At 44.9% G+C, this 15,739-nt stretch overlaps 1 protein-coding gene across 4 annotated transcripts in view; it reads left to right on the forward strand.

Annotated features, from left to right (window-relative positions):
* LOC147905126 (uncharacterized) overlaps nt 1–15,406 on the forward strand; it is a 28,378-nt gene extending 12,972 nt beyond the window's left edge. The window contains exons 2-3 of one of the 4 annotated variants that reach the window (XM_087390313.1): nt 12,111–12,197; nt 12,666–15,406. In XM_087390313.1, coding sequence (XP_087246439.1) covers nt 12,111–12,197; nt 12,666–15,254 — 2,676 coding nt within the window. In that variant the 3' untranslated portion in view covers nt 15,255–15,406. Of the gene's footprint in view, nt 1–12,110 lie in introns of those variants that run through there. The other 3 variants (XM_087390320.1, XM_087390324.1, XM_087390306.1) reach the window with 3 other exon arrangements.
* Nucleotides 15,407–15,739: the final 333 nt, after the last annotated feature.

Below are 15,739 nucleotides of genomic sequence, written 5' to 3' on the forward strand. Positions count from 1 at the left end.
TTTTGCTGCCCGGACAAGAGCAAGGAATAGACAGATGCATGGTCACTTTCTTGAGTGTGCACTCGGCTTGAAGCAGGCACCCAAGGCATGGTATGCCAAAATTCATGCACACTTACTATCCCTTGGTTTTCAGAATAGCTCCACAGAACCCACTCTTTATGTCCGTGGGAGTGGATCTGATTTTTTAGTGCTGATTTTATATGTGGATGATATGCTCATCACGGGCCCAGATACTCAGCATATTGCAGCTTTCAAGGTTGATTTGCAGCAGGTTTTTGAAATGTCAGACATGGGACAGCTCCACTATAATTTGGGCATTCAGTTTGGTCATGTTGAGGGGGGTATCATGATGTCACAGTCCGGCAACCCAAAAACCGATCAAAAAGCCTAATTCTTCTTTATTGAATTCACCATTCAGCATGCATGGCTAATGAGCATGAACGTGACACATGATAGGGTCACATTCAAGTGCTGTGATGGCAAGCTGACTTGTTTGCTATGCAAATTTGCTATTTGATCAGTGGAATGTTAGTCCTAAGACAAAATGAAAAGTTTTGCTAGACTTATGGGCTTAACCCAATTATGCAAGGTGGGTGCAAAAGGAGTATTGTTTGTTTGTAGAAGACTTGATTGTCAAGCAGTATACTATAAAGCAAGAGGGTTTGTTTTCAAGCCATAATCAATTCTTCGTGCCACGGAGTAACATCTGACGTCAAGTGAGAGGAACCCAAAATTGAGTAATTTTACATAAATAGAAAAGTTTAAGCTATGACCCTCTTATTGGTACAATAGTGGTTGATCTATGATGTTGGGGGTTTGATCAATCATGGTGGTTTTGCATATGAAAGCATTCCTATATCCAACTACTGTCTTGATTGTGATATCTTTTTTAGATGTTTGTAATGTACTAGCCTTGATTATTAGTTAAAATTTTGAAGTTGTTCACCACAGATTCTTGAAGTTTCCATTGGGGATTGGATTATCATACACGTCGTAAGCGGCGGGCCTTCCTCACCCAGAGAATGGATGAGGTGATCAGTTCTTTTCGAGGGAGGGATCCCACCATTGGTTGGGGGCTTCTATCAGAGGTGAAGCCTTCTATACCCATCACAGACCCAGATGTTTGGCACACTTATGCATGCTCTCTTTATGATGTCCCGATGCAGGCACCACCTGATATGTCCACTATGCCCAGGCCCACCACTTCCCACTTGTTCATTGCACAAAATGTGCAGGCTGCACTCAGCCGGCTTCATAACCGGAGAGCACAGAACCATGAGGGGCTACAGACTGAGCATTTCGATTATGGACAGGAGGTTTTGGCTCCGGTACTAGCACAGATGTTCAACCACGCCATATGTCACGGCTTCCCACCCTCATGGAGTACCACCACCACAGTACCGATACACAAGGCAGGTGACCCCATGGATACTGGGAACTATCGCACCCTCATGATTGGCCACACACTGGCCAAGAACTATGGATCGATACTAGAGAGGGAGATTAGCAGCCATACAGAGGCACATGGGCAGCGTGCTCTAGGGCAGGCAGGTTTCCGAAGACAGCACTCCACTCTAGACCACTTCTCCACCCTGAGGGACTATCATTGAGGAGGCGAGGTCAAGACGCAAGAAAGTCTACGCTTGTTTTGTAGACTTTCGGAAGGCCTTCAACACTGTCCCACGATCCCGCATGATCTACAGGATATGCAGATTCTAGAGGTTCTGATCTGCAGAGTGGTGAGCCTATACGAGTCCGTCAAAGGGAGAGTTCGTGTCCCAAGAGGCCTATCAGACTGGGTTGAGAGTACGATCAGAGTAAAGCAGGGATGCCCTCTCTCACCGACTCTCTTCGGGCTCTACATTGATGAGATTACATCTTTCATAGACAGTCTAGAAGGCGAGGGAGCACCACTAGCAGACTTGATGATACAGATTCTACTATACGGGGATGACATAGTCCTCCTGTCATCTTCGGCAAAGGGACTACAGTGACATCTAGATGCCCTAGACGTGTTCTGCAGAGAGAGAGACCTGATGGTTAACCTTGGGAAGACCAAGGTCATGATCTTCAACACCTCTTACACAGTGCTCCACCAACATAGCTTTACATACTGGAGTCAGCGAGTGGAGATTGTGCAGTCCTACACATATTTGGGTGCAGTTTTCACAGGGCCAGTTTTCACGATGACCCACGCAGCCGGAGCACGACTCACACGAGGGCACGGTGCTTTGGCCCGACTAGAGCGACAATGCTTCCAGGCGCACTTCCAGGATCCACCGACGAAGTATTGGCTTTTCGACACTCTAGTGAGGCCAACTGCCATGTATGCGGCACCTTTTTGGGGGTGTGATATTTCAGCAGCAGAATGGAGGAGATTTGAGTGGCTATAGGTGATTATGGGCTCTAGGATGATTCGGAGTAAGCCCTTGGCCCCCCATCAGATAGTACAGGCAGAGTTTCCCATGACCCCCCTCCGGGTTGATACCATTTTTCAAACAGTGACTTTCCTCCACAGAGTTTGGGACCTACCTTGCGAGAGACTTCCGAGGCTGGCACTAGAGTCCTCCATACGACTAGCAGAGAGTGGGATAGGTACAGCATGGTTCGCACGCATCACCGCATGGTTTGCCAATCACGGCATTTAGATGGATTGGCTTCCCCCGTTTCAGTATAGCATGGATGCCCCGCTCAAGTTGATCCCACGGGATGAGATTAACGGCATCATACAGCTAGATCTCCTCTAGCTCCACACATCTCGCACTTGGGGGGGGGGGACTAGGAGTTCCCCACCAAGACCCAGCTCTACTATGACCACTTTCTGAGAGTTTAGGAGGATGGGCTTATTATTAGACCTCAGTATCTCGAGGACAGAGGAGTCTCACACGCACAGAGGATTGCCATCGGACAGATGCGGGTCTCATCCCATCAGCTAAGGATCGAGGCAGGGAGAGCTGCACGCATACCCAAAAAGCAGCGAACTTGCAAGTTGTGCACGATGGGGGCGGTCGTGGATGATAATACATGGCTTTACTCCCACATGCAAAGGGTCTCTTGTCACTATGAGTTCATGAAGCCTTCATAACTCTAGGGCTCCCTTTAAGGGAGGATTTAGGGTGGCTAGGTGGTCTAATTGGCACACGGCCTAGAGCATGACATGTGGCAACTACCAAGAGGTCCTTATGTCTTAACATGGTATTAGAGCTCGAGACTTTGTTGGTCTACTAACCACATGTGGCAAACGTGCAACATTTAGAGGACAATGGCTACAATGGATAAGTTGGCACACATGTAGCATGACATTTGCATATGGCTCGTGATCTTAAGTTGATAGGGAGTGAATAAATAGCAAACACAACCGATAAGATAAGGGGATGATTGTGAGGGAAAATCCCAGTGGTATGCCATTTTTCCTCGCCTTTGGTGTCTTAGTAGAACTATGCAAGCCGACCTTGGAAAATCCATGAGCTGATCAATGATCGTTGCCATCCCATAGATATATTGCTTCAACGGGAAACCTCAGGCTTTCAGTAGTTTTCATAGGCTTGTGTGGGAGAACATTCTAAGAAACTCTAGAAGTAGGACTTGCCCTATGGTTCCCAATATAGGATCCAACCCTTGGGTTACCTGTTCTCGTTCCTACTCCGATTTTGAACTTGAGAGTTGATGAGGGAGTTATCTACTCCCCCTGGTTTGCCTTCCTAGCCGCCTATCCAATGTTTACGCTACTTCACGAAGGACTCCACTTTCAAATGACTATCCATCCTAGCTGGTCCATTTGGAAAGGTTTCAGCAGTACCACATTCCTCTTCTCTCTCCCCTCATTCTTTGAATTTTTTCAATATTCTTGATTGGGGGTCTCATTTGCTTTGGGCATTTTTGAACTCGTACTAGTCATATAGTGATAAATACCTCGCTTCCCATTTCAATCCTCTGCTGGCTCCAGCTACCCATGAAGGGTATTTATAAACCTTGTCGTTTTAGGTAGTGGTTGAAGTCCGTCACATGGCGTCTGATCAATTGGGAAAGTCAACACGTGTAATATCCACCCCGGTTTGCATCTTGCATCTTGGGAGACTTGCAAGGGGCCCATGCGTAATCTCAAGGGCATAACCCACACTTGAGGCATTAAGCGTGAACGGTCACAGCTATGAAGTTCTGTGGACTCTCAATTTTGAGGGTGATGTGCCACAATTGAATGTATGAGGCTGTGTGTCACGAGGTCATGAGTTTTTGGGCTTGCATGTGGGCTAGGCCCTAAGAAATAAAGCACACAGGGCCGTAAGGGTCCCTAGGAATTACGGCCTTGGGGGGACTTAGTGGTTTGGACCAAGAAGGGCACAAAGTACCCTTAGGTTTCAAGTTGGGCCATTGGTATGGCTCTTAAAAGAGCCCCACTAGAGGGGGCTAGGGGCAAATGGAAGAGGGTGCCACGTGGCACCTTCCAAATGCAAACCCTCCCCTACGTGCATGTTGGGGAAAATAGCAAGGAGGAGGAAGCACCTGGGTGGTATGGTACGTGAGAGGCTCGGGTACGTGAGAGGCTCATACGGAGGTCTAGGGCTGCTCCTTGGAGATGGTGGTGCTGTTGGCCATTTAGTCAGCATGGGGTCTAACCGGGTTTAGGATTTAACCTAAGGATAGACCTAAGCTAGTAGTGGAGGTCTAGATCACTAGGAGTGAGCTAGCTTGCTATTCTTGGCAGTGGAGTGCTAGCCAAATCGGGGTAAGCCAGATTGGGCTGAGGCTTGAGCATAAAGCAAGGAATGCTTGCTTTAGAGTAGCCTAGCTAAAACTATGGCTAAAACCAATAAAGTAGGATACCTAGCTTATACGTATAAGCTAGGGGCTCAATTGTAGCGATCATGAGGATGCGTTCCTCAGTGACCAGGACCTGCTGGCAGAGGGCAGCAGCTTGGGTGAAGGGCTTGTCGTATGGGACACAAGTTTGGATCCTGAGGCTGGCTGACTCTCGTATCCAAGTGGTTTAGACCTCTAGCTTGGGGGTTGCTCGAATGAACCTACGGCTAGGAGGTGAGCTGCTAGTGCCAACCCTTGTGGGTTGAGTCTAGAGCAGATGCCCTGACCCGGATGGGTTGCTTGTAGGCTTGGCCTATGTTCTGATAGGGTTTCTAGTTATGGAGCTGACGTGGATACCCCACCAGGGTCTAAGGTTGACTAGGCTTGGCGAGGATTGTCTCATTGGTATCAAAGCCACTCCTAATTGGATGGAACCCTAAGTATTGATGTTTCAGGGCCAAAGGCCCGCATGGGCTTTGGTGAAACATTGTTGTGCCTCGTACTTTGAGTGTATTGGTGGGGCCAGTCTGCAGATCTGATCGGTCTATTCTTAGGGCAGTCCAGCCGTATGAAAGGGCCCCTGGACTGGGGGCAGTTCTCAGACTTTGGTACCTCAGTTCTTGGCTGCAATCCCAGCAGCAGGGAGATACACTTAGTGCCTCACACTTTGGCTGCAGCTCCAGTAGGAACAACCTGCCCAGTCACTATCCGTGTAAGCATGCATGGTAAGTGAACCCTGATCACCATAGAAGAGAGCTAAATCCTGAGTGCCTCTGAGATATCTGAAAACTCTCTTCATTGCCTGCCAATGCTGTGAACTGGGCATGTGCATGAATCTGCTGAGCTGAGATACTGCATACTGTAAGTCAGGTCTGGTGTGACGTAAGTAAATGAGACATCCAACAGCCTGCTGGTAAAGAGCGATATCACATGGTGGGCTCCCATCATGAGCTGAAAATTTGAAGCCAGGGTCCACTGGAGTAGAGATTGGCTTGCAATCCTCGAACTTATGTCTTGGGGCATTAGCCTGTCCGAGATTGTTTTGCCTCTGGAATAGCTTTTTGAGCTATTCGGGGAGAAAGAGCAATCACTTAAAAAAAGCTAATGGCCTTAATAGAGGCCTGATTGTCCGAATTCAAGAAGGGTGGCTTTTTTGGGACTAAAGTATCATTTTTTTAGTGGTGCTTTTCCTGATTTGGGGAGTGGCTTTTGGAAAAAGCCATGAGGTGAATTGATGGCTTTATAGTGAAGTGGCTGGTTTGGGAAGGTATCTCCCGCGTCAGCCATCAAATACCCCCAAGCCAACCCTCTCCTTCAAAGATTCGGACTGTCGTCCCCTTGTTTTCTGCAGTTGACCCATGATTCAAGGAATCACAGTCGACTAGCCAGCCTGTTAACCGATAAGCTCAATTTGAGGATTGGTTGTTCATTCTCACACTTGACTCTTCAGGTAGCGCCAAAGAAAGGAGAACCTACAGATCAGTAATCTGCTCGGAAGGATGCTCCATGGCAGAAGAAAATAAGCAATTGTTTAAAAATGCTGACGGCCTTAATAGAGGCCTCATTGTCCGAATTCAAGAAGGGTGGCTTTTTTGGGACAAAAGTATTATATTTTTAGTAGTGCTTTTCCCGATTTGGGGAGTGGCTTTTGGGAAAAGCCATGAGGTGAATCGATGGCTTTATAGTGAAGTGGCTGTTTTGGCAAGGTATCTCCAGCGTCAGCCATCAATCCCACCCCCCCCCCCCCCCCCCTCTTCCCCCCTTGCAAAGAATAGTTGCAGCCAACCCTCTCCTTCAAAGATTTGGACTGGCGTCCCCTTATTTTCTGCAATAGACCCGTGATTCAAGGAATCGTAGTCAACTAGCCAGCCTATTAACCGATAAGCTCAATTTAAGGATTGGTTGTTCATCCTCACACTCAAGTCTTCGGGTAGCGCCAAAGAAAGGAGAACGTACGGATCGGTAATCTGCTCGGAAGGATGCTCCATGGCAGAAGACAATTTGAGTACTAGAGCCTTTGATGAGGTACAGTCGGAGTGGACTCCTTGTCGGCCTGATGTGATACTATGAAAATGGGAGAACCTGGAGGAAGAGTTTTGGAGGTCCATCCATTACTTCGGGGTTCCTCCCTTGGCTGGAAAGATAGCAAAGGAGGCTTTGCACCGCAGAGAGACAATGAAGAAAGTCATTCACGTGTGGCTACTGAATTGGAAACCCAGCTTATGAAAGGCAAAGAGTAATATGACTGCTCTTTCCAAGTACATGGCATCTTTAGGCTGGATGATCCAGCATTAAGGAAAAGCTTGAAGATTTGAGCTTTATTAGATGTTTGGAACTTATGGTATAGAGCAGAAACCAAGCCTGTATATTGGATTGTAAGTCCATGAGGTCTTTTATATGTATTCATCCACCAATTTTGTTTGGTACCATAGGTGGATTGGATTCTGATGTTTGTAAACCACCACTTTATTTCTTAAGGGTGGAATAGAGCATAGTATATTTGCTCTAAAACTATAATTTTCTGTTTTTATATGCCACAAATTTTATTGACGATTACTTTTGCTGTCCATGTTTGATACTACTTGCATTGAATATCTTATTTGCTTCTCTTTTGAATGGAAGCTTTTGTGCTATTTCCATTGCTTTTGAATATTATATGTGTTCCAAATTAAGCTGTTATTGAGATCAACTTGTATCCCTAACCTAAATCATTCTATGGTCCTAAAACCTGTTCAGATCCATGTCTCCCTAATGATAGCCGGATTGGCTGGGGCTGCGTAATATGGGATGCACAGTCTTACTTGACAAGGCACAATGAATGATTTGATTAGACTAACTAGCCATGGATTTGGCAAACAATCTTGAACAGTGAAAGGTTTGACAACCTACTGTTCTGAAGGAATACTGTATGGTTGATCATGCTACTTTTTATGAATCTTGGATGAGACCTTTCAATGCTTGATATCCTAAAGTGAGGATTCACTTGCATTGTGGCAAGCTGATAAAGGAACTCAGCAAGTTGAGCTTATGCTTGGATTGAGCACGAGAAGGGAACACAATCTAAGACTCTATGTTCCTGTGAACACAGAGAAATTATGGGTTCTCAAAGTGAGAATTCATGATTATTAGAGAAGCAATGCAAGAAGTACAATCCTTGGAATGAGGATTTCTTCTGGCGGCTTATGGGAAAACTCTCAATAGATTTATCCTTATGAACAGGGTTTTGAGATGTTGGATGACATCAATCAGCCCAATGGATACCTGACTGAGTCTCCACCCGCACCTCTCCCACAAGGCCAAGGTTATGAAAGACAGGTCTGGGATCCCTTTTCAAAAGAGGGGAGTGAGAAGAAAATCTGGGAGATGATTTCTGGAATCTCTTAGGGGATTCAGTAGATGTTAACTTGAATGTTTGGATCCTACCGAGGTCTACATCATATATGACCGAATACAAACATCTGAATGGGTGCTCTGCGTAGTATGGGATGGTGTAGATGCTATTGTGGGTGCATCAGAAATCCTTAGTGGCAGGGAATTCGGAACCTCTACCATTGGGCCTGCATTTGGTAGATGTGTCACTGGCTCTATTTCTTGTGCTGGTACTGCTTTGACCTACAGACCAGGTCCTGCTGAACTGCTCTTGTGCTCTCTGCAATTTAAAAAAAAGACAGTAAGTCCTCACTGGCTTAGTTTTGTGCCATATATACCAATAGCCATTGTAATCCTGCTTCAATTGCAGTGGCTTTGGTGGAGTTTTCCAGTGTGAGAGAGCACCTTCTCATGATCAACTTCTTTGCCAATTGGATTCTGACTACACGTTGTCTCTGTTTCTACTAAGTGCGCCCCCCCCCCCCCCCCCCCCCCCCCCTTTCCCTTTATTTTCTTCTTGGCACCTCTTTAAGGTCACTCCCTTTCTTGTCCTATCTGTTTACTACTCTTTGGGAACGACTTTCTGTCCTGCTGGTGATCTAGGTATGAGGTATAATTTGTGTGCATCTTTTTGCTAGAAGTAGCCAAGCTGGTTGCAAGTATATATTTAACTTCCTTCTTCTTTGGGGCTAGAAGCTCCCCCGAATTTTGAGGAGGTGACACCCTTAAAAGAGTTCTAAAAGTGTCCTATGTCTAGACATATCAAGGTCCTATCTTGCAGTAGTAATGGGAAGTTTTTTTAACATTGGAAAGTTTTATCTACATCATGCTAGGGGACTAACACAATGTCACCACAATGTAAATATCCTAAGTCAAAATACAGTTGATCATTTATTTGATCATAATTAAAGAGTTTTATATGTGTTAATTATGGTCAAAGAGTTCTTTTAATGGTCAAAGGATTGACTATGGTCAAAGATACTTGACTCTAGTCAAGTAAACCTGACTTCGGTCGGGGAGACTTGGTTTATTACCAAGAGGGTTAACTGCGGTTAACCAGAGAACCACAGAGCTTACTACAGTCAGAGAGTGTTGACTTCGGTCAACAAGACTTGGCATGCGCCAAGAGGGTTAACACCGGTTAACCAAGATGTGCCAACTTCGGTTGGAGAGACTTGGCTATAATTAAGGCGCCTCGACCCTTGGTCAAAGCTCCTTAATTATAATCAAGAGTGTTGACTCTGGTCAACCAGAGAATAAACATATATTTTTATATTTGTTAGGTGTGCACATGTGTTCAGTGGGGACGCCCACCGTGACTAGAATTAGTCCACAGTGTGTTATTTGCATGCAAAGCGCTAACAATTAATGGGTGCCATGGTGGTGCGCTTTAATTAATTGTTGCAGGTACTAGGAAGAGTTATTTTCCTAAGCGTTACGTGAGCCTAATAAGCATCTAGGAGGCGGTTCGTGTGACCAAGTGCTTTGAAGACTCCATAATGGCCCTTAGTGGCATGTAATAGGACTTAGTCTAGATTTTAGACAAGTGGCATGTTGCCAATTTGAAATGAGCTTGAAGCTCTTGTAAGGATTCACGTTTTGGATTTTGGTATGGGCAGCTCTACGCTGAACTGTGTACTCGAATTCTCTCTCATGAATAAAAACCTTCGGGGGGGTCCAGCCCGACGTTTTGTCCTGGGCCCTAGTGCATTTTACAGAGAGAGGGAGTGAGGGAGAGCTTATGAAAAGTGTAATTGCTGTCTTTTATCCAAGTTTCTCCAACCGAAGTTGGCATAACTCTCCAACCGAAGTTGGCACATCTTGGTTAACCGGTGTTAACCCTCTTGGCGCATGCCAAGTCTTGTTGACCGAAGTCAACACTCTCTGACCGTAGTCAGCTCTGTGGTTCTTTGGTTAACCGCAGTTAACCCTCTTGGTAATAAACCAAGTCTCCCCGACCGAAGTCAGGTTTACTTGACTAGAGTCAAGTATCTTTGACCGTAGTCAATCCTTTGACCATTAAAAGAACTCTTTGACCATAATTAACACATATAAAACTCTTTAATTATGATCAAATAAATGATCAACTGTATTTTGACTTAGGATATTTACATTGTGGTGACATCCCCTCGGCTTCTATTCAGTTGACCTCAACTGAAAAGCTTCCTTGTAAACATCCAAAAGTTGTGGATGATCGGATAACATGTCTTCGTCCATCCACTTGGCATCTAATGCCGTATAGTTCTTGAATTTAACAAGATACCTGTAAAATTCCTTACCCTGAGGGCCTTTACGTACAGTATGGTACACAATTTGCTCTGGCTGAAGGACCTCTTCCAGCTCATCCACTTCTGGTGGATCCTCTGATACTGGTTCTGTAGGCTCTGGTCCCTGGAATTTCTTTAGAAGACTCACATGGAATGCATTGTGAATCCTCCAATGCTCTGGCAATGCTAACCTGTATGCAACCTCATTTATTCTTTCTGTAACCGTGAAAGGGCCATAGTATCTAGGAGATAACTTTGCATACACTTTTGGTTTGCCTTTAAACTTGGGGAGCCTAGCTTTTTCAAACCTTAAAAGTACCCAATCCCCTTCCTTGAGATTTAACTGTCTCCTATGCTTATCTGCAGCTCTTTTATGTTTCTCTTGAGACCTTTCGATTGCTGTCCGGACTTGGCTGTAAGCTGTCTGGAGGTCTCTCACAAACTGATCAGCTGCAAATATTTCATCTTTGGTCCTCAATATAGGTAGCAAAATCACCTTCCCATATATGGCCTCAAAGGGGGCTTTCCCTGTAGAGCTGTGCACTGTATTATTGTAAGCAAACTCTACCAATGGTAGGTACTTTTCCTAGTGTGAACCTTGGTCACCCACGTAGCATTTCAGCATATCTAATGCTGTAGAATTTGCTACTTCACTTTGACCATCTGTCTGGGGATGGAAAGAAGAAGAAAAATTCAGATTCGTCCTCATGTTATCAAATAAAGCTCCTAGAATAGACTGGTCATTCTGGGATCTCGATCACTAACAATGGACTTAGGCATACCATGATGCTTAAAGATCCGTGCCACAAAAAATTTAGCCATATGATCTGCCTTTATGGTTTTGCGAACCGGAATGAAATGAGCTTGCTTGCTGAATCTATGAATGATAGTTCAAATCCCATCATTCCCTGACTTTGATCTTGGCAAATCAAAAATAAAGTCCATTGTAATACTTTCCCATGGTGCCTGAGGCACGGGAAGAGGCATAAGTAGGCCAGGTGCCTTCCGTCTATCATACTTCACTTTCTGACACGTAAGGCATTCAGTAACAAACTGATGTATATCTTTCCGCATCCCTGGCCAAAAGAAATACTAGGAAGAGTTATTTTCCTAAGTGTTACGGGAGCCTAATAAGCATCTAGGAGGCGGTTCGTGTGACCAAGTGCTTTGAAGACTCCAGAATGGCCCTTAGTGGCATGTAATAGGACTTAGTCTAGATTTTAGACAAGTGGCATGTTGCCAATTTGAAATGAGCTTGAAGCTCTTGTAAGGATTCATGTTTTGGATTTTGGTATGGGCAGCTCTACGCTGAACTGTGTACTCGAATTCTCTCTCATGAATAAAAACCTCCGGGGGGGTCCAGCCCGACGTTTTGTCCTGGGCCCTAGTGCATCTACAGAGAGAGGGAGTGAGGGAGAGCTTATGAAAAGTGTAATTGCTGTCTTTTATGAGCTGTAATTGCTGTCTTTTATGAGCGAGTGGGTTACACACAACATGTCCATTGTGCATCCTATTATCGATATATATGCTTGGCCACTGCATTGTATATGAAACAGAAGAATGCTACGTAGCTGACTTGAGCGAAGTTTGCCTTTTGTTTTAGGAAGATCATTTATGGAAATGAGAAAGGACTTTCACTATTGACCCAAGCTCTTTGTAATTATTGTATGACAGGATTGTCAAGAAGTTGTTGGGCAACGATTTTCCTGCAAATTTTGTGCTGCTGACTTCTCCTCACAGAAGCACTTTGTGCTCCATTGGGTGAGCACCCCCCATCTGAAAAAGGTTAAAAGAGAATTTTTTGAGCGGGGGTTCTCAGGCGTGTGCCTGGTGTGCAAATGTCGTCTGTCAGATTTGAAGCTGGTAGAAGCTCATCTGCAAGAACCAGGTCACAAGCAACAGACAAAATTACTTACGCTAGACAGCTTTGTTAGGAGTGACAGGCTCACGTGTCATAGTTGTGGCATTTCATTTGCAAATGATATTGCCTTCGAAGTGCATTGCACAATGCCTTCACATGGATCTTTGGTGCTGCCTCCTTACCTTCCAAAACTGCATGAACTTTTGAAATCAGTCAGTGGCTTGCCAGTAGAGTTATCAACACGAAGTTATGACCCTTTGTGTGTCATTTGTGGTGAGAAGTTTGATTGTCTTGATGATTTGGTCTTACATATGTTTTCTTCTGCACACCTTTCTCATTTGAGATCTTCTTCATGCATTGTTTGTAAGAAGGATTTCCTTCATGCTAGTGACCGTGAAGCACATCTTAGCGGTGCCAAACATCAGTCAATGCTGCAGAAAAGTGTGCACGTTCTTTTAGAGGAAGGGCAAAGGAAATCTCTTGTAAGTAGAGGAGGATATACATGTATGTTCTGCATGGTGTGGTGCAACAGCTGGTATGCTTTGGAGTTGCATCTGCTAGATAGCTACCATACCAAAGTTGCTATTGAAAAAAGGATGAAACAGTCCTCCAGAAAGAGCAGTTCTTCTGTCATATCAGAAATAGGCTGCCAAGCTACATTTTCTTGCAACAACTCTTGTGTCAGTAGCTGGAGGAGATGGAGAAAGGAACCTGCTGGACTGAGTGCATGGTGTCATAGATGTGGTATGATACTGTCTGGTCCAGAGGCAACGGATCTCCATTTAAAGGAACATGGCTTAGAAAGGAGCCCAGTAGCTGGCAAATCACACCCACTGAAGGCTCTGTGTTTCGCCCCCTCAGCAAATCTCTTTGAATGTTCCCTTTGCTCTCTAAGCTTCAATAGTGCCTTCTCACTGATGGTCCATGAGGCATTCTTTGAACATCATTGGAGAATGGCGAGGGCATCTTTTCCTGATGGCCTTGATTGGTGTAGAAATTGTGGATTATTAGCTTTTAACGATGGTTGCTCTGTTGTTCCTAAATGTGGGAAGCCGAAGGGTTGCCCATCAAAAGAACCACCTCTTCAAATATTGAATGAATCAGTTTTTAGCTTGAAGTGTCCTCAGCTTGCAGGCAAATCAATAACATGCTATCCGTACAATTCAGATGAGCTACCTGCAAAAGGTTGTAGCGAAGAAAATAGTCTGGATAGCAGGGAATTAAGCATCTCAGTTGTAAAATCCACATTGCAGGCTTCAAATGCATGCCAGGTTGGTTCCCATTTTGAGGAGGGGTCAGACATTGCAAGAAAAGGTCATCTTGTTCCTGACAAAGCAAATCAAATTATGGAAGATGTTGACAGGCTATTTCCTAATCATGGGTGTTGTAGTCCTCTCATAAGCAAAGGTGACTTCAAAGGAGGCAAAGTATCTGAGCGGTTGGTTGCAAATGGGACTTGCAGTCAGTCTGATCTTCCATCACATGAGTCTGACAAGGTCAATCCGACTGTGGGAGGGACTGAATGGCAATCTAAAGCTTCTCTTAATAACAGGGATGCTGATATTCCGCTATTGTCTGAGCAGGTGTGTGCTGGTCACATTCGAGACTGTGTACAAGAAGGCCCAATATTGTTAAGATCTAAGCTCTCTGATGTAAGCTGTAGCAAGGCAAAGGAATCCTCAGTGGAGAGCAGAGCCACAGACATTGGAATCCCTGTGGTTGCTGCAGCAACTATGGCACCGCTTAAAACACTTCAAGAGTCTTTGCAATCTATTATGACCATTGTCACAGAGGCCCTTTCAGCGACGCTATCGTCATGCACACAACATCCTGCATCTCCCTTTAAACACGAAAGACAGGTACACAACGTAGACGACCAGGAAGATCAACGAGACTCAAAGAGAATCTGTCCAGAGAGAATCCTGGAGTCTGCTTTGCGACAAGGATTTCAGTCAGTGTCTTCAAGTCCCGGAAAGAACTTGCATGTGAAGGTCAGTTCACACGAGGACAGTAAAAATACTGCATATGGTGCAGCTCTATTTCACAGCAAAGCAGATGGTGCACATAACTCAGCAGACGGTTCTGTCTCTTTAGCTTCGGGAGACATACAGCCGAGGGTGGTCTTGGCAGTTGCGGCATCCATTATCCCAAATTCTCTTGCGTCTTTTTGTACAACTGCGGATGCTAATGACCAAGCAGCAATAGTCCCAGAGCCCAAAGGAAAACCTACTGCGAAGAGCTATGGTCTGTCTGGCCAAGAAAAGGAATCTGACCAACCTAGGATTGGTGAATTGGATATGAAATTTTGTATGAGGGAGGAAACTTGGAAAGATTCAAGGAAATCAGGGTCTGATGGCCCTGCAGAGCAGAACGCAATAAGGGGTGAAGACTTAGATGGACTGAACACAATCGAAGAGTCCCACTGCAAGCCAAGTATTTTCTCGGCTTTGGAAAGGCGCAGTATGAAGGAAAAAGTTGCACCAACCAAAAAGCATTTTCCTTGCTTTGTGGGCAACATTTGCAATGAAAAGAAAGGAACTGCTTTGGAAGAACACAGGCTACCAGTACACAATCTGATGGCGAATAAGGCACGCATGTCTTTAAGTTTCTCGGAGGGTAGTGAAAGTGATGATGATAATTGCTCTCATGTCTGGGTGAGAGATCATAAAGCGTTTGCAACAACCAAAGGTTCTTCTCCTTGTGCTGATGGCAATATGTGCAGTGAGAAGAAAGGAACTGTTGTGGGAATACACAAGTTACCAGTACAATATCCAATGGTAAATGAGGCAGGTATGTCCTTAGCTTTTTCTGAGGGTAGTGAGAGTGATGATGATAGTTGTGGCCATCCCTCTCATGTCATAGGTGGGCTTAGAGGGCATGAAAAACTGCAGTTGAGATGCTCTGTGGATTCAGATGAAGGCACTGACAGTGTAAGTGATAGCCGTGAACACAGATAGTTATTCGAGTGCTGTCTTCTCATGGGACAAAAGTTCCAATTATGAAAACATACAAACAGAAAAAAAATCACGGTTGTGGAGGATGCTTACTTTCATTGGGTGACTCATTTCTTTTTATTTGTAGTTTGTGTCCAAAGGTGCACACTTCTGCGAAAAAGAGCCCTGTCTGTTGCTGTGGGTTGATATGCATACTTCAAGTGCCTTTTTTGGTCTTACATGTTCAAACTCACATTGTGCAAAGCTTCAAAGTTCTACCAAATTCCTCGGCATTAATAATTGCATCTGTTCTGCTACCAATATATTATGCTAGGGCCTTAGCACATGGATGGATTTAGGATGGGAATAGAAAACTCTCTCCAAGGCAAGCAACGATGGGTTTACAATTTCTGTTCTATTTCCAAGCTCTAAACCAGCTGGTTTAGAACAGTAGGGATAGAGTCAGGATAAACCACAAATTTCCCTTCCTAATACGGATTCCTCTAGAC

The sequence above is a fragment of the Dipteris shenzhenensis genome, chromosome 2 (assembly GCF_047967505.1).
Source record: "Dipteris shenzhenensis isolate YYH24624 ecotype China chromosome 2, Dip_SZ_1.0, whole genome shotgun sequence".
Taxonomy (NCBI): domain Eukaryota; kingdom Viridiplantae; phylum Streptophyta; class Polypodiopsida; order Gleicheniales; family Dipteridaceae; genus Dipteris; species Dipteris shenzhenensis.